At 39.7% G+C, this 20,031-nt stretch overlaps 1 protein-coding gene across 1 annotated transcript in view; it reads left to right on the top strand.

Moving 5' to 3' along the window:
* Nucleotides 1-14,661, top strand: part of LOC140508081 (uncharacterized) — a 36,933-nt gene extending 22,272 nt beyond the window's left edge. Inside the window, 3 exon segments of the mRNA XM_072615822.1 lie at nt 1,286-2,609; nt 2,611-2,652; nt 2,654-14,661. Coding sequence (XP_072471923.1) covers nt 1,286-2,609; nt 2,611-2,652; nt 2,654-2,804 — 1,517 coding nt within the window. The 3' untranslated portion in view covers nt 2,805-14,661.
* Nucleotides 14,662-20,031: the final 5,370 nt, after the last annotated feature.

Below are 20,031 nucleotides of genomic sequence, written 5' to 3'. Positions count from 1 at the left end.
TAGGACCTCTGAGTTCTCAGTTCCTCCAAGGAGGCACAATCAAGGGAGAGTTTACTCCTCTCCTGGCCTGTGGTCTGGTCTGGGAGCAACCAAAAACTTTTCTGCCCAGGATCTCTGAGTAGAATTCTCTCTCCACAACTGCCTCCAGCTCCACCATGCCAGTGCTCCTCTTCACCCCAGGGCTGCCACTCAGAGCTGAGATCCAGATCAGTGGCTCAATTCCCCTAGGGTCTTTAGGCAGAGGGCTCCAAAAATGGACACTGCCATTGCAGTGGCTGCTGCTGGTGGGGCTAGACCTCATTCCCTTCTCACTCAGGTGAGAGAACTTTCTCACTGACCTTTGAAGTTGTCTTTGGCATTTGTGGGTTGAACAATCTGGGAACTGCAGCTGTTGCCAGGGATTTGGCCCCCTGAGACATGCTCTGGTCCTGTCCCTGCTATGCCATGAGGCCAAGGCTGGGCTGTGCTCTGCTCCATGCCAGGTGTGATACACCTTTCCTGTTGGCCTTCCAGGCTGTCTTGGGCTGGAAATCTCTTTACCTCTGTTGTTTTTGACTTCTGCTGCTCTAGAATTTGTTTAGAGTCATTTTTTACAGGTATTTTATGGGTTATGGGGGAGAGCTTTTACTGCCCTTCTACTCCACCATTTTGGCTCCACCTCCCAAAACAAATTTTTTTATGCCTTAAGGAAATACAAAAAAACAGGAGTGATCTTCTTTATATAACCTCAAATACTGCAACAGAAAAAAATAAAACTGAAAGCTATTATTAAAGAAGTTATATTACACTTTCAGATGATAGATCATAAAAGAATTTGAGTATATGCTATATGTGCACCATATGGCATGATATCTATGAAGAAAGAATTGAAAGTGCAGATGATGAAAGTGCAAAGGAAAGACTGACAGTGGAAACAATTTGTCTAGAATTGTGGACAGAGTATACCCTGTCATGGGTTTCAGTTTGTATTTCAGCTATTGGGATTTGGGTTGTCACTCAGCCATTTTGAACTAATGCCCTCAGATGTGAATGTGATAAGAATGCCCTTCCTGTGTCACAGGTATGTTGTGAGAATCTAATATAATTGTGTGTGTAGCTCTTTGTAAATTAAATAATCATTAGGCTATGAACTAAAGGCATTTTGAAATAATTCATTTTTCCCTTTGAGGTTTGAAGACTGTTCTCTTTGCCTGGGGAAAGAGAGTTTATGTTCTGCCAGTGGCGGGAAGGGGATAAAATTATGTACGTTTCTGTGTATATATGTTTTATTCTTTGTGTCTTTCAGAAGGAGAGATCAGATTTCAAATGAAAGAGACTACTGCAGAACTAAGCTTTTCTGTAATAGAAACTCACAAGCAACGATTCATGAGTAATAGTTCCTGTGGCTTAACTTGGAGAGAAATCTGTGCTATACATCAGAGCATCTACACTGGAGAGAAACCTTATGAATGTGATCAGTGTGAAAAGGCTTTTACACAGAGGGCCAGTCTTAGAGTACATCAAAGAATACATACTAGAGAGAAACCTTATGAATGTAATCAGTGTGGAAAGGCTTTCACATGGTGGACTCATCTTAGCGAACATCAGAGAATCCACACTGGAGAAAAACTTTATGAATGCAATCAATGTGGAAAGACTTTTACACATAGGGGCACTCTTACTATACATCAGAAAATCCACACTGGAGAGAAACCTTATAAATGTAATCAGTGTGGAAAGGCTTTCCGAGACAGCTCTAGTCTTACTAAACATCAAAGAATCCACACTGGAGAAAAACCTTATGAATGTAATCAGTGTGGAAAGGCTTTCAGAGGCAGCTCCAGTCTTGCTAATCATCAGAGAATCCACACTGGAGAAAAACCTTATGAATGCAGTCAGTGTGGAAAGGCTTTCAGAGGCAGGTCCAATTTTGCTAAACATCAGAGAATCCACACTGGAGAAAAACCTTATGAATGTAGTCAGTGTGGAAAGGCTTTTACCCAGAGGATTCATCTTGCTGAACATCAGCGAATTCACACTGGGGAGAAACCTTATAGATGTAATCAGTGTGAAAAGGCTTTCAGAGGCAGCTCCAGTCTTGCCAAACATCAGAGAGTCCACACTGGAGAAAAACCTTATGAATGTAATCAGTGTGGAAAATCTTTCTTAAAGAGAGCCAATCTTGCTTTACATAAAAGAATTCACACAGGAGAGAAGCCTTATGAATGTAATCAATGTGGAAAGACTTTCAGAGAAAGTTCTACTCTTACTAAACATCAGAGAATCCACACTCAGGAGAAACCTTATGAATGTAATCAATGTGGAAAGGCTTTCAGAGTTAGCTCCAGTCTTGCTGAACATCAAAGAATTCACACTGGAGAAAAACCTTATGAATGTAGTCAGTGTGGCAAGGCTTTTGCACATAAAACAACTCTTACAGTACATGAGAGAACACACACTGGAGAGAAACCTTATAAATGTAATCACTGTGGAAAGGCTTTCAGAGAAAGCTCCAGTCTTGCTAAACATCAGAGAATACACACTGGAGGGAAACCTTATGAATGTAATCAATGTGGAAAGGCTTTCAGAACTATCTCCAGTCTTGCTGAACATCAGAGAATCCACACTGGACAGACCTTATAAGTGTAATCAAGTTTGGAAATACTTTCAGACTCAATCTTAATGTGCATCAGAGAATCCACATTGTAGGCAAACCTTATGAATGTAATCAGTGTGGAAAATCTTTCCTACAGAGGGCCCCTTTTGCTTTACATAAAAGAATCCACACTGGAGAGAAAATTTATGAATGTAATCAATGTGGATAGGCTTTTAGGCAAAATCAGTCCTTGTTTCACATCAGAAAATTTATATAAGATATAAATTTTTATCACTGACATGATTGAGGAAAGGCATTGAAATGTAGTGCAGAGCTTCTTAGACAGTAGAAAATTCTGGGCACAAGGCATTTGTGGACTCAATGCTTTCCATCAGGAATTATTTCTCACCCTCTCATCAGAGGATTCATACTGGAAGAGCCCTTATGAAAGTGCTCCATGGGGACATGCCTTTCTCTGAACCATGGAGGTCTCTGGTGAAGGTTAAATTTTGTGTCAGATTGTAACAGAATGGTGAAGTGATGGGAAATAATTCATGCCATCCTACCAAGTTGCAAAATTAAAGAAATAGTAAATGTCCTCATCAATTGTAGAATTGAGGAAAAGTAAACATCTGAATGTTCTCAAAAGCAGAATGTCTTCAGAATAAGGAAATGAACTTGTATCATTACTATGTCAACTGGGGAACAATGTTTGTTGAAGGGAAGAAATCAGAGATGTTTGCTCAAAGGTATAAAAATTGGGGCAATTTAGAGGAATTTTGTGATCTCCTGTAGGCTACCTACATGCATGTATAAGCTTACATTCAGGCTACTCCATGTGATAATGAAGAAACTTCTCAATATCTTGAGATAGTTTCTGCCTCCTGATTTTTGTTATCCAACAGTCATGGTGGTGAGGAAAGGATTCCCCTGATGGATTTGAGGCAGAGTCAAACTACTCTCTGAAAAATCAGCCACTCCTAGGCAGGTAAGAGGCCTTGTGATTCCTATGTAACCAGCCTCCCATGGCTGCTCCTCTCCACCCTGTCATGGGAATGGAAAGGAGCTAGCAACCACATAAGAGGAATCTGGACTAATTTTCACATACAGTCCAGAGCTTTGGATAGTCAAAAACAACCTTCAGTTACACCTTTATGGGAGATACTGTTGTGTCTGGTAAATCTAAGTAGATTGTCTCCTGTGGGTAGATCAGCCATGGGAAAAGGGGTGTAAAGAGAATGAAAACTTCTCTGTGGAACTTTCAATGCGTTAAAAAAGACAGAGTCTCTCTCTTTTTTTCTACCTCTGTTCACATTGGCTAGGGAGACAAGAGACATACAAGAGGGCAGAACTCTCCAAAATTCCCCTCCAAACAACTTGAAATAATGCTTCAAATCAAAATCTGGGCCAACAAAAAGTCAAGATGAAACAATTTTCCAAACCAAGGCAACTTAGGAGGCCAGCAGGCAAAGTGATGATCATTGGGCCTGGAGAACAATGTGGTGCAGTCCACTCCTCACCAAGGCAACAACAACAGCTTAGAGAATTCTCAGCTCATAGACAGGGAAAGGGGTCAGACAGCTAGACAGAAGGAGATTATAAAGTAGTCTTTGCTGGCATTGGTGCAGGACCATTTTGTATTTGCCCATAGTTTCATGTCACAATTCCAGAGTAAAGGGAAGAGGGAAGGAGAGAATTTGGAATTCAATTTTTTTTCTAAAGTTTTAAAATGTTTTTGCATGTGCTTGAAAAAATATATAATTGTTTTTCACAAAAAAGTAAAGTGCTGCACTCCATATGCAAGCAAATTTGGAAATCTCAAAAGTAGTCATTGGATTGGAAAATATCAGTTTAAGTCCAAATCCTAAAGAGGGGCTATGCCAAAGAATGTTTAAATAACCAAACAATTGCACTTTTTTACACTCCAGCAACGTTATGCTTAAGATTCTGCAAGCTGGAGTTCACCTATATGTGAACCTAGAATTAGCAGAACTGATTCTCAAAGAGGCGGAGGAATGACCGAAAAATTGTCAGCCTTTGCTGGATTAGAATGAAAGCAAGAGAATTCCAGAAGAAAAAATACCCCATCTACTTCCATTTCATTGACTCTTTCCTTTAACTGTGTAGATCACACCTGTATATGGCCAGTTCTCAAAGGGATGGGACTACTGGTTCATCTTACTTGTCTCCTGAGGAACCTGTATGTGGGTCAAGAACAAGATAGAACTGACCATGATACATGACAAGATAGAACATGACCATGATTGATTTAAGATTTAGAAAGGAGTACAGAGCTGTCTACTGCCACTTTATTTCACATATACAGAGTACATCAGGTTAAATGCTCGTCTGGACAAATCTAAAGACAGAATCCAGTTTGCTGGAGGAAATAGGACCAATGTCAGGGGCAGCTAGGGGACCCAGTGAATAGTGCACAGGCCCTGGAGTCAGGAGGACTTGAACTCAAATCTGCCCTCAGACACTTACTAGCTATGTGATCCTGATTATAGATGGTTACACTCTGAGGGCAGAAAGTGAAGAATTAAGACACTTATTGATGAGAGTAAAAGAGGAGAGTGTAAAAGCTAGCTTAAACATAACACTCAAAGAAACTAAGGTAATGGCAACTGGTTCCATTACCTCCTGGCAGACAGAGGGAGAAGAAATGGAAGCAGTGTCAGAGTTCATAGTCTTGGGCTCAGAGGTCACTGCAAATGACAAGTACAGCCAGAAAATGAAAGGATGCTTGCTTCTTGTCAGGGAAGCTATGGCTAATCTAGACAGCATTCTGAAGAGCAAAGACATCACCTTGCAAAGGGACATTCAGTCAAAGCCATCATTTTTTCAGGAGCAATGTTTTGCTGCGAAAGCTGGAATCTGAGGAAAGCTGACTGTCACAGAATTTCTAATTGTGGTGCTGGGGAAGACTTTTGAGAGTCCATTGGACTGCAAGGAGATCAAATCCAATTCATGCTATTACTGGAAGGTCAAATACTGAAGTTGACGCTTAAATACTTCGGCCAAGTAATGAGAAGACAAGACTTGCAGGAAAGACCTTGATGCTGGGAAGGATTATAGACAGAAGGAGAAGGGGATGGCACTGGATGAGGTGGGCAGTGTCAGGGAAACAATGAGCATGGGTGATAGTGAGGGATAGAAAGGCCTGACATGCTGTGGTCCCTGGGATCATGAAGAGTCCAAGATGATTCAACAACTGAACCACAAAAATAATGGCATCAGTTTCTAGAAATCATTTTTAATTAGCAATGTTCCATGCACAATACATCCCAATATAAGAAAAATTAAAAGATAGTAGCATAAATGATCTTATGGATTTAAAATATGAGATAAAATTACTGACAGTCGAATGACGTCATTTCAATTCAATGCATTAGAAAATCACTCCATGTCTCAATTTGACACTGCTCTGATTGCATTCAGAGACCAGCATAGCATAATTTTGGCCCAATAATACATTTATTTCTTATTCTTACAACTTCTAATTATCATCTTCACATCTAATTTTATATGTATATATGTATGCATACACACACACACACACATATATACATATAATTTTTCAAAAGATGTGACCTACTGTGAGACATCATTCGTTTGGACCCCCTGCTCTATTTCAACCAGTATTAAACAGTTTGATATTTTACATAAACCATATAGGGATAGCTAGGTTCTTACAGTGGTTCTCAAACTTTAAGGTTCAGTACTTGTTCACCAAGTTATGAGGCTCATTTACACAACCACAAGAATATTGACAAGGATATCTCCATCTTTTGCTCAATTTCATGTTCAAACCCAGCATAAGTGAGACACCTTGATGCTTTGGAAAGTCTTTCAACTTATTTTTATATTTCTAGACCAGCCTCCCTTGGCCAACAATTGCAGGTGATCATCTTCTGAACACTTAGTGAAGATGCTCCATGCTTCACCCAATCTGTGACCCACCCCTCTGTAACCATGTCCCCCCTCCCCGCCGCTAATATGTCATTTTTGGCCCTCAAGAACAAAGTCTATCAGCCAATGATATTCTGTATTATGCCATGCCTCCTTTGCTTATTTGTATATCAGACCCTTTAATAACAAGGTGCTAGGAGAAGGGGGTCACCTCAGATTTTGAGGAAGATCTTAAGTCCACTTCCTCACATGGGATCATAGATTCTTTAAAAAGTGCTATTGGCTCAGAGCTTTGTGTCAGTCTCTTTGATTGTAGTTGGATAATTTTAGTTTCCAAACTACCTTTATACGTCTGGCAAGACAGTCTTTCACTTTCACAATCATTTTCTCCTTGTAATATTCAATTCTAGCTCAGAGCTAGATTAGAGTAAACCAGAAAAACTCTTCACATTTTATTTGCTTTTGGCTCATGGCTCCCAAAAGCAACTAGGAGACCTAATCAAGAGAACTATTCTATGGCTACACATGTATAACCTAGATCCAATAGCTTGCATTCTCAATGAGGGGGTGCGGAGGGAGGGAGAGAATTTGTAATTCAATTTCAGAAATGAATGTTAAACATTGTTTTTGCCTATAACTGGAGAAAAATAAAATACTAAATCAAATATAGAAAAATAAAATGCATGTCAATAGCACCCAATATTGATACTGTAGCAGTAACATAATTGTGTAATTAATCAAACATTAAATCTGATTTGGAGCCATGAAAAAAGAAATATACTAGATCAGTTATGAGAATATTAAAATGAGAAATCAAGTTACGTCCCTATAGCTTAACTAGCTACAGAGGGCTGAGCAGGAGGGAGGAAGAAATCAGAACTATTAATCAGGGGGCTCAGAGGAGGCCCTCACCCCATCCTCTTCTTGGTTCCTCTTTGGGCTGGCATGGTTTCTACAACACTCCCTTCCCAACCTAGATGACCTTTTGGTTTTTCTGGGCCGCTTTAAGTTACGATTTCTGCCACATTCCCCCGAAAACCTACGTGTCAGTCTTCTCATTTTGTTTGTTTGTATCTCTGTAAAATGTGTGGCTTGTGAAGCTCCAGCAAAGATTCAGCTACAAAACGCAATTTAGGACTGAGACATAGAGTGCAAGTGTGACTTCCTGTCACGTAAGTCCAAATACAGCTAAGTCGATCCATGGCTCAGTCCATCCTGAGTCACAGGGGCTAAGAAGGCATTATATTTTCAAAGTCACTTAACTGATTATTCTGAACCAGGTTCTGAACCTCCAAAGACAGCATGAAGGATTACTTATCACTCATCAAATCAGAAGTTATAAGAGTGGACCATTTTGGACCTACTCTATGCTTGAGGATGACCGCTTTCCCAGTCATATTTTCCTAGGATTCAGAGCCTGTAGGGAGATCATTATTCATAGAAGAATAGCAGACTTGTAGGTGCCTGACCATTTGAAATTTACAGCCATGGGCAAGGTCAACTGCTGTGGCCAGTGCAGTCCAGCAGGTCCAGGGCAGTTACGGGGCTCACAGAGTGAGGATGAAAAGACAGGCGGGACACAGCAGTCTGAACAAGCTGAGTTTATTCTGGACATCCTGAGCCAATAAATTAGGGGATCGGGGTGCTTAAATAGTAAAAAACCATAGGGGTAGCAATTGAGGCATGAAACAGAACAGATTGTGATAAGTAGAAAGGGAGGCCTCAAGGACTCTTTATTGGAATGTTACCCTGTGTAGCAGGGGCCCTGATTCCTGGAACTTCAACGACTCAAGGACATGCACCTGAGAATAATATGTCACTTAACTTCTCAAGTCAGCTACTCTCTCTTGGAGGAGGGGAACTCTTGATAAGGGGCTCTTTCAAACCCCTCAATGTTCTGCACAGTCAACTCAGTCCAGTTCTTGAGGATGGTACACAGATTTCATTTAGCTTCTCAGAGACTGAAGGTATTTGAAGTAACAAACCTGCCTTGGCAAGCCTGATTTCCAGGCATTGCTGAGATTGCTTAGAGTTTCTCTCCAACTAGCAATGCTCATGGCAGAGCTATAGCTTATACATCTAGCCACAAAGAGTTAAATTTATTGAACTTAAGAGCTGCTTACCTTAGCAACAAAAATGATTGGAGCTGTTACATAGATTACAGAGAAGAATCACAGAGTGGAATAAAATATAAAATACAGATTAGAATAACAGATTTGAATATATAATACCAAATCCATATCTGCTTTCAATTCATTACAAGCCAGCTGAGTCTTTAAACCAAATTCAGATACAAAGGGCCATGACTTAAGTAGTTACAGGATAAATTAATTACTTGTAGATAGGATCAATAAGAAAATGTTCCAAGATCAGTCTTGCTCTTCTCAGGGAAAATGATTTCATTGTTGGCTAAGTAATCAAGTGGAAGCTAGTGACTATGAGATATCTAGAATCAGTCAAAATTAAAAAATGAAAAAAATAAAAGAAGACAAATTTCCCATTGGAAAAACATGTGGTCTGGAAAATAGCTGTAAGAGAGACAATTTTAAAATTATTTGACTACCTGAAAGTCATGATAAAAAAAAGCCTAGACAGCATTTTTCAAGGAATTATCAGGAAAAACTGCCTTGATATTCTAGAAACAGAGGGCAAATTAGAAATTGAAAGAATCCACCAATCACCTCCTGGAAGAGATCCTATAATGGAAACTCCAAGGAATATTATAGCCAAATTTCTGAACTCTCAAATCAAAGAGAAGATATTGTTGTTATAGTTCCTGAGTGTGTTTTGGCAGGTAGACTCCCAAATATTCTATATCTACAGCAACTTTAAATGGAATTTCTCCTTGTATCTCTTGCTGTTGGTCTTTGTTGGTTATATATAGAAATGCTGATGATTTATATGGGTTTATTTTGGATCCTGCAACTTTGCTAAATTTATTATTTCCAGTAATTTTTTTTACTTGAGCCTCTAGGATTGTTTAAGTATATCATCATATCATCTTCAAAGAGTGATAGCTTTGTTTCTTCTTTGACTATTCTAATTCCTTCAATTTCTTTTTCTTCTCTCACTGCTAAAGCTAATATTTCTCATACCCTATTGAATAACAATGGTGATGACAGACATTCTTTCACCGCCCCCCCCCGCTCCCCAATCTTATTGGAAATGCTTCTTGCTTATTCTCACTACATATAATGATTACTGATGGTTTTAGCTCGATGTTACCTATTATTTGCAGAAAGACTCCATTAACTTCTAAGTGTTTTTAATAGCAATGGGTGCTGTATTGTGTCAAATGTTTTTTCTAAATCTGTTGAAATAATCATATGATTTCTGTTTGTGTTGTTGTTGATATGATCAACCATGCTGATAGTTTTCCTAATATTGAACCAGCCCTGCTTTCCTGTTATAAATCCTGCCTGATCATGGTGTATCATTCTCATGATAAGTTGCAGTAATTTCTTTCTTTATATTTTATTTAAAATTTTTGCATCTATATTCACTAGCAAAATTGGTCTCTAATTTTCTTTCTGTTTTGGCTCTTCCCATATGGCACCATATTTGTATCATAAAAAGAATTTGGTAGTACTCCTTCTTCACTTATTTCCCCAAATAGTTTATATAGTATTGGAATTATTTGTTCTTTAAATGTTTGATAGAATTCAAAAACCCTAAAAGTAACTTCACTTGTAAAATAGGGTATTAATATACTGTTGGTGGAGTTATGAACTGATTCAACAATTCTGTGCAACAGTTTGGAACTATGCTCAAAGGGCTTTAAAACCATGCAGACCCTTTGACCTTACAATAACACTAGTAGGTCTGCATTCCAAAAGAGATAAAAAAAAAAATAAAGACATATGTCCAAAATATTCATAGCAGCTCTTTTCTTGTGTCAAAGAATTGGAAGTTGAGGGGATGCCCATTAACTGAGGAATGGTTAAACAAGTCGTAGTATGTGATTGTGATGGAATATTATTGTGCTATGGGAAAAAACAAAGGTTAAAAATTATTTTACATGTAACTGGGGAAAATAAAATATTAAATAAAAAGTTTTTAAAAGAAAAAATTAAAATTTTGCACCAATATTCATTAGGAAAATTGGTCTGTAGTTTTCTTTCTCTGTTTTGACTCTTCCTGGTTTGGGTATTAGCACTATATTGATGATTAAAAGGAATTTGTTAGGACTCATTCTTAGCCTATTTTTCCAAATACTTTATATAGTATTGGGATTAACTGTTCTTTAAATGTTTGGTAGAATTTTCTTCTGGTCCTGGGGATTTTTTTCTTAGGAAGTTCATTGATGGTTTGTTTAATTCCTTTTTCTAAGATTGAGTTGTTTTCTTTCTTCTTTTTTTAATCTGAGTAATTTATGTTTTTGTAGACATTCATTTATTTCATTTAGATTGTCAAATTTATTAGCATGTAATCAGGCAAAATATCTCCTAACCATTGTCTTAATTTCCTCTTCATTGGTGGTGCATTCATCCCTTTCATTTTTGATACTGGTAATTTAGTTGTCTTCTTTCCTTTTTTAAAATCAAATTAACCAATGGATTATGTGTTTTATTGTTTTCTCTTTCATAAAAACAGCTTCTTGTTTTATTTATTAGTTCAAAGGTTTACTTGCTTTCAATTTTATTAATCTTCCCTTTGATTTTCAGTGTTTCCAAGCTGGTGTTTATCTGGGGATTTAAAATTTGTTCTTTTCCTATTTTTTTTGGTTGCATGCCTAATTCACTGATCTTTTCCCCCTCTATTTTATTGATGCAAGCAATTAGAGATATAAACATTCCCCGAAGTATAGCTTTGGCTCTAAATCATAAATTTTGGTCTGCTGTCTCTTTGTTTTCATTTTCTTTAATGAAATTATCAATTGTTTCTCTGATTTGTCCTTTGACCCACTTATTTTTTAGGATTAGATTATTTAATTTAAAATTAGTGTTTAATCTCTCTTTCAATTGTCTATTACCGAATGTAATTTTTATTGCATTATGATCTGAAAAGGATGTGTTTACTATTTCTGCTTTTCTGTATTTGATTGTGAGGTTTTTAAGTCCTAATATTTGGTCACTTTTGTCCTCTTTGAGAATGAAGGACAGCAACCAACCAACCAATGTATTGCTGAGAAGAGGATATATTCCTTTTTATTCACATTCAATTTTGACCAGAGATCTGTCATATCTAACTTTTCCAAAATTTTATTCACCTCCTCAACTCCTTTCTGTTTATTTTTTGGTTAGATTTATCTAGTTCAGAGAAGGGAAAGTTGAGGTCCTTCACTAGTATAGTTTTATTATCTATTTCCTCCTGTAACTCATTCAACTTCAAAAATTTAGGTGGTATACCATTTGGTGTATTTATGTTTAGTACTGATATGACTTCATTATCTATGGTACCTTTTAGCAAGCTATGGTTTCCTTCTTTAACTCTTTTAATTAAATCTATTTTTGCTTTTGCTTTGTCTGAGATAATGATTCCTACCTCTGCTTTCTTTGCTTCAACTGAAGCATGATAGATTTTGCTCCAGGTCTTTAGCTTTATCCTGTTTATCTCTTTGCTTCAAATGTGTTTTACATTTGTGTGTTACATGTGTGTAACACATGTGTGTTACAACATATTGTAAGATTTTTAATCCATTCTGCTATCTGCTTCCATTTTAAGTGAATTTGTATCATTCATATTTATAGTTATAATAATTGTGTATTTCCCTCCATGCTGTCTTTCACTTATTTATTCCTCCCCTTCTCTCCCCCTTCATCCTTTCCCTCCTCACACAGGTTTTATTTCTGATGACCACCTTCTTCATTATAATCTCCTGTTTTTCAGTTCCCTCTCCCTCCTATTATCCCTGCCCCTTTTTACTTCCTTATAGGGTAAGAGATTTCTGTATTCAACTGAATGTGTATGTTATTCCCTCTTTGAGTTAATTCTGATAGGAATAACGTTTAAACTTTGCCCACCACTCCTCTCACATCTTCCCCTTCATTATAATAGCTTCTTCATGCCTCTTTTATGTGGGATAATTTGTGTGATGTCATATGGGAATGGAAGGAATTGGAAAATGCTGCCTTCCACGGAGGATTATTCTTTTGTTTGGATTCAAGGCATAACCTGTTCCGTGCTCCTAGCAGAGTGGTGCATAAATAACATTGGAAATCCAATGTTCTGGGTTCTGTTCCTGGCATTCTTATTTACTGTGACCTTACTTATTGAGAGTTAATTCCCTTCCCTATAAAAGGATTGTCATAAATGATGCCTCAAACCTCATCTATGTCTGCTTCATATGATGATAAGTGAACCAATGTTTCTGTTTTCAATTTCATTTCATGGCAGTGCTCTGCACTTCATGGAAAATTTCTCCATGGTGTCTATCAAAGAATTGTCCTCTTTTTAACCTATGGTGGGAGGTAACTTGTTTGATGAGAGCCTTCAAGGGCACATTTAGTTCTACTGAGTCAAACAATCATTATTGAGTCTACAATTATTACCAGTAGATTTCATGGCATCTCACATGTTCTACTTTTCAGTCAGTTACCTGACCCAAGATAGGCGCTTTGGAACTATTCTGCAACATTCTGCCTTTTTTCCATTTTTAATAGACTCTGTCTTCTAAGTGTGTAGAGACTATTCTCATAATGGTTTTGCAAAGAGGGAACAACAGACTGATGGGTGGTTGATGGTGACGTTTGTCTTCTTCATTGCCTTTATTTATTTGGCATGGTGGTGGTAAAGTACTCAGAACTTTTCAATTCTTTGGGGATCTTCCTCCATTTGAAGGAATTTAATAATTGAGGCTTCTAGGGAAATAGCACCATGAGAAGTCATGTGAGAGTCCATCCAACGCCACAAAATTGTCATCAAAACAGCAATAAAAATGACCAAAAAACAAAAGCACCAGAACTTCTCACAAGACAGATGTGAAGAAAAGAAGAGGCCTATCATAATGGGAAACCATTATTCTGGATTCAAAGGAGCTGAGATGCAAGGCTTGCTGGCCCAAGTCTGGAGTACCAGCCACTAGGAAGGCCAAAGCTGGCAGAAGTTCAGGCAGCAGCATTGGGAGAAGGGGGAAGAGGAAGAGCTGAGGCTCCCAGAACAAGGAGAAAAAATAAACTGGAAAAGCAGTGGCAGCAACCAAAAAAGCTCTATATTTCCCAAGACATGATAGAAATCACTGAAGGAATTTATGAGAAAAGTAGAATTAGGTAAAAAAGGACAGAAACATTAAAAGACTAGGGAGGGATCAGGTTGGATTAAATTCTAGGTGACATCCACCTCTGATTCTCTGATGGAGTCTTTGAATAAGGGAGTCATTGAGTTCTAGGAAGAGCTGAGAAATCTCTGGAAATGAGGAAACCGAGTCATTGGAAACTAAGGTAGAAAAATGAAAAGAGAAACACAGTGTGATTGATGCCACGTAGAGTGATTTTGCTGGAGGGAAACCTGACAGGAGGAAAGAGGAAAGCAGAACCATATCATGATGAAATGGCTAAAGAGTCAAAGAAACAGGAGGCAAACAGCAGTGACAGGTTATGAGGACAGATCAAGGAGCAAGTGTGGGTCCTTCAAGCCTACTTAAGAGTAAACTGTTCAGGGAAGCTGAGTGGTGCAGTCGATAGAGCACCTGCCCTGGAGGCAGGAAGACCTGGGTTCAAATCCAGTCTCAGATACTTGACACTAGTTGTATAACCCTAAGCAAGTCAAATAGTTAACCTGCTGTAGGAAAAGGCCACCAGGTAGCATTTGGTCCCCATATCCAGAGAAGTGAGAAAATGCTGACTTGTGGCCCAGGGTGGAGAGCCAGGGTAGAGGTGCCCAGGCAATGTAGCCATCCTTCCTATTTCATTGGTTCTTTCTGTCCTTGGCTGCTGGGCTTAGGAAATAATCATTTGTTTCTCTCTCTCAAGATGGAGAAGGTCTTAAGTGCTCTGGAGCTCTATGTATCTCTATTCAGAAAAAAGCTGGTGGAGAAAGCTCCACCAATAACATGCCTAGTCAGCCACATAAAGCTTCCCAGGGTATCTCTCTTTACATTCTGGAATTTTTGTACCTCACAAGGCCATGGTGCACCAGTCCATGTAACTGCTTTCTAAATTAGTGATAGACTTTAAGTATTTTAAAAATTAAATTATATTTTAATTATCTTCTAAAATAAAATTTATTTCAATGATCATGGATTTGTTTTTTCTTCCTTCCACCTCCCCTCACTCATCCCTCCACCTGAATAAAAAAAAAAACCCAAAACCCCTGTAATAAATAGAGGCAAGTTAAGAAAAAAATTCCCCTATTGGAGATGTCCAAAGATGTGGCTCATTCTGAATCTTTAGTTCATTATCTGAGGTAGTGGCAATCTTTATCATTGGGACTCTGGGATCTGGCTTGGACATTGCATTTATGAAAATTCATAAGACTTTCAAAATTGTTTGTTTTTACAATATTGTTCTTGTACAAATTGTTCTTCTGGCTCTGTTTATTTTACTCCGCATCAATTCATACAAGGCTTCCCTAGTTTCCCTGAAACCTTCTCTTTCATCATTCACACCAAAATATGTTTAGTTAGTCTGAAACAGGTTCACACTGCTTTAATTTCCAGTTCTTTGTCATTAAAAAGGTGTTCTATTTAACATAGATGTATATATGTGTATGTGTATGTATATATGTATGTATGTATGTATACCAACTTTTCCCTTTTCTTTGCACTCTTTGGGGTCTAAATCTAGACATAGTCCTGTTAGGTAAAATGGCATCACGCATAATAGAATCATTTGGGACGCCCAGGCCTAAACTGCTTTCCAGAATGACTGGGCCAATTTACAGCCTGACCCCAAGGGCACCAAAGAGCCTGTCTCCTGGCAGCCCCTCAACATTGGTCATTTCTTTTCTGGCCAGCCTGGATTCTTAACACTTTAACCTGGTCCTTCACTCCCACTAAACCCTGTAGGTGGTGCTATAGAGCAGCCTTTCCTGCTAATTCTCAGCGCTGGAAGTTGGCAGAACACCTCCTCTAGTCTAAGATGCCTCTTTGAGGTTTGCTTTTGACTCTGTCCCTGCCGTCCTTTTCCTTACAGACAAATCAATCAACATCCCAGGCTTCCTTTCTTAGGCAGCTGTTTTCCATGTGTTTCACTGCATGTCGGAGGCTTTGGTGCTCTCTCTTCCTCTGTCACTGTTCACAGCTTTTCTCTCTGTCCCTTCTTCTGCCTTTCTCCTCCCTCTCACTGTCCCTTTCTCTCCCTCCCTCTCTCTCCCCTCTGTCTGTCTTTCTGTCTGTCTGTCTCTTTCTCTGTCTTTCTCTTTCCCTCCTTCTCTTCTCTCCTCACACTCCTCTTTCTTAGCACTTGCTGGACTTTGCTTCTTAGTGCTTTCTTTAGGGCTCTGGGTCTACAATGGCTCCCTGCACCCCTCCAGTTAACACAGCTAAGGGCACTGAATCTCACAGCCATGTACTCCAAGACCTGCAGACTTAACACTATATTATAATTTGTGCTAAGCAAGAGAAATATGTTTGCCTTGGGTCCTAGCTTATTTTCTCCTTCTCTCTTTCTCTCTTCTATTTGAATGACTGGGGAGAGAAAATGCCCTTTTCACTTGTAGGCATGGTGGTTGGGGCTGATAACTCAGAATCAGAGACCAAGCACATTAGGTGTCCACTCCAGCTCCCTTCTGAACATTTCCTTCTACATCTTAACCATATGGCCACTAATCTCTGCCTAAGGACCTCCAAGGAGGGGGAAGCCACGACTTCCAGGGGGGTGCCTGTGCACGTCTAGACAGACCTAATCCTCAGGTGAAATCAACCTCTCTGCAATGTTTCCTCAGATCCTAGTTTTGCCCACTTGGACTCCTTTGACTCTGTTTCCAAACAATCCTTCAAATAATTGGAGACAATCATCTTCTCTCCTCAGAATCTTCTCCAAGGGAAACCTCCCCAACTCCTTCTCCTAATCCTCCATGCCAAGGTCTCTGCTCCCCACTCCATTTGGGTCATTGTCTTCCTTGGAGGGACTGAGTGACCAAATCCTATGGGTTTGCTCCAGTGTGGATTCCAGCAGGTATAGGTTTGAGCAGGCCAGCTGGCTGGCTGCAATGTGCTGGAATGCTTTGGAAGCAGGCTGAAGTGTGGTTGGGAGATATTTAACAAAGAAATAAAAATACAAAAAAAGAGAAGATAACATTTCATTTTAAAACTATGTCACTCTGTGGCCTGCAGTGATCCTTAAGTACAGATTGGTAGCCTCCCTTCTATTTGGGGGCAGCCAGGTGGTTCAGTGGAGAGTGCAGGTCCTGGAGTCATCTTCCTGAGCTCAAATCTGGCCTCAGGCAGGAGCTGTGTGACCCTGGGCAAATCACTTCCCCCTGTTTGCCTCAGTTCCCCCATCTGTAAAATGAACTGTTGAAAGAATTGGCAAACCCATCCAGTATCTTTGCCAAGAAAACCCGAAATGGAGTCACGGAGTGTAGGACCCAGCTGAAAATAACTGAATAACCACCAATATCTCTGTGAGTTTGACATTAGTGGTCAGACTAGCTAACCTCTGATCTCAGACCTCTGCAGATCCAGATGACTCTCAGTTTCTGTGATTCAGATTTCCCCTACACCTAGTGCTACTTCATATCAAGGAGTTCCCTGGCCATTGCTATTTACCCACACAACACACATAGGACCACGGAAAGATGTAGACAATGCCCATGGGGAACAATTGTTGTTATCCTTCTAGAGTCCCATATTCGTGTGCTGGGGTCAGGGTCTGGCAAAGCAAGACCTTCCCATCCCAAATATTAGCTTGCCTGATAAGGACCTTGGCTACGCCTTCTTCCTTTCCTAACAGTCTCCCTGTCACTCACAGGTTCGAAGCAAGAGATCTGGCTCATTAGCCTCAGTATCACTGACAATGCAAATGTCATTCTCTTTTTACTGATGAAGAAACTAAGGCACAGAGCAGCTCAGTGAGGTACGCAGAACCACATGCCCAGTGAAAGCCAGACCTAGGATTTGACCTCGGGTCTTCCACTCCACCATGGGGCTTCCCAATCCTGGCAGCAGGATTGGGAATCCTGCCAGGGATAGACCTGTGGAGGTCTGCCTCTGCAATCTTCCTTCTGTATCTCCAGTTAATCCCTTAAATGTCGATGCCTCACTTTGCAGCTCTCCCTCTCCTGAATGCCCTGTTTATAGCACGGATCTCCCCTGGAATCTAGAAATATCTCTGGAATCTTCCAGCAAAGACATGAGCAGGATGGGAGGAGAGGAGGCATCCCTGTGTGTCCCAGCCATGTACTGCCAGTGATTGCAGCCCCTGAACCTCAGTTGTGTGCCTGAACCCTCCCCCCAGCCCTGTCCAATGTTAGAGGAATATTAAACCAGCAGATGAAGGTCATTTTCACAGGCATCCATGTGAGATGAAATTGGGGCTCACATTCCTCATTTACAGCAGAAAGTGGGTCTAAATGCAAGGCTCAGTCGGTGTAGACTTGGACTGAGAATCAGGAAGACCCGAGTTCAAATCCCATCTCAGTCACTTAATAACTTTGTGACCTTGAGCAGGTCACTTAGCTTCTCCCCTTAGTTTTCCGTATCTGTAAGAGGGAGTCATAACAGCCTCTCCTCCAAGGGTGGGTGTGAAGATCACGTGAGATATTTACAAAGTGCTTTGCAAAGCTTACTATAGAAATGTGTACTGTTATTATTATTATTATGGTTTTCAAGCACTAACTCCTATGATTCTGCCAATTCCAAACAGTCATTCAATCACCCTGATGCTCATTGAAGTGATGACTTTCGTCCTATCCCTTCAGAACTCTAAGAATTCCTCCCAGTGTGAAGTCAGTCATTAATCTCCTAAGCAGGGACCCTCCTGCCACCCAGTAGGTGGTACTCATGGTATTACAGGATTTAGAAAGAGAGAATCCTCCCTTCTGAAATGACGAATGTGAAGAGTGGAGGAGGGGGATGTCCTCTGACAAATCAGTCCCTGAAACCTCCACACTTCCTGGTGAGCTTGGGGACTTCACAGACTCATCAATCTAGAGTCTGAAGGGGCCTCCGAGGCCCCTCAGGTGCAGCTGCTAGCCCATGGGAGACTCAATCAGTGCTGTTGGCCCACCTAACTCCAATCCCAAATCCATTCCTCTGATCTCTAGGACTTTAATGTGAAAGTAAAATCTTGACAATTACTAAAAACTTGATTATTCAGTAGAACCATGATAGATAACAAGTTATTGAAGGAAGGTTCTGGAAATAGAGGGCCCTTCATCTGCTTTCTGGGTTACTGGAAATTGCATATGTATGGGACAATAGCAAACAACACAGGGTCATGATTAGGAGCAGCTTCCGAAGTCCAGGCTAGGTCAGCTACGGGTTTTCAGAGGAGTCAGTCTGGGATACCCAGGGAAGGTTCCTCAAGAGGAGAGGAATTCAGCTTAAAAGTTGAAGCTATATTTACCTGCAGCACGGGCTCTTCACCCCTGAGGAATCTGATGAGAATTTCAGGGGGTCTCTGAACTTGAATGGGAAAAATGCATCTTTATTTTGTCTCACTTCTAATTGAAATGTAATCATTCCTTTGACTATTAAATTGTCAAAAGCCACTTTGGCATTCTGGAAAGGAGTTTATTAAAAGCTTCACCAGATGACACACAAATGAATTAAGTCCAGGTTATAGATGGGAGAGTAATAGAAGTGGTCAGGGAATGTGTCATTAGGTCAATGTGGGGGTATTAACTGTTGGTCAAATTAACCAAATCAGCATCACCATAATGGTCAAATCCCTTTAGATAAAATACAGCAGCATTTTATATACAGAGGTATGACTCTTTCAGACTATAACAATACAGAGAAGTAGACTTGTTTCTATGCATCAGAATGATGAGGGAAATACAACTGTATGTTAGGTGACTTTAGGCACTTTTCATACATGTGAGCGTATATGTGTGTACATACATCTGTACGTAGGTATGTATATACACACACATACATATATGAGGCAAAAACTACTGACTGATCTATTCTTCTGGAAGTATTTCTTAATAACCTGTCCCTGTCCAAGGTGCTGGGGGAAAGACACATGTGGAACAGACCCTGCCTTGAAAGGAATTTGCATCTTGCCTAGAATTCTTCAGGACTAGTCTCCGCGGCCGCTGCGTTTGATCAGAGCGTTGCTATTTTTACCTTTTTGTTGTGATGAACTTGACAAATGTGGTCTTTCCCTAGACAAAGAACAGAGAAATGAATTGTATTTGGAATTGCCAATCAATTGCAGTCAGCTTATTTTCACATGATGAATTTGTATAGAGTTAAACACTGTAGTTCCCAAACTGCCCTGTGTTCTCTGTGTTTCTAAACGTCCTTCTGCTCTCTTCTGTACATTTTATCTGCTTCTTGGTGATATCTTCTTTCTTTTCTTTTTTTATGTCACTCACTGCCAGCTCCCAAATTGTCCCATTCCCAAACCCAAATCCCTATAACAAAGAAGTAAATGACAACAAATCCACTCATTTCCTGTGTCTGAATGTGTATGTGAACATTTTTCACCTTTAGTTCT

This window comes from Notamacropus eugenii, chromosome 5 (assembly GCF_028372415.1).
Source record: "Notamacropus eugenii isolate mMacEug1 chromosome 5, mMacEug1.pri_v2, whole genome shotgun sequence".
NCBI classification, from domain to species: domain Eukaryota; kingdom Metazoa; phylum Chordata; class Mammalia; order Diprotodontia; family Macropodidae; genus Notamacropus; species Notamacropus eugenii.
This window is presented reverse-complemented; position numbering and strand designations above follow the sequence as displayed.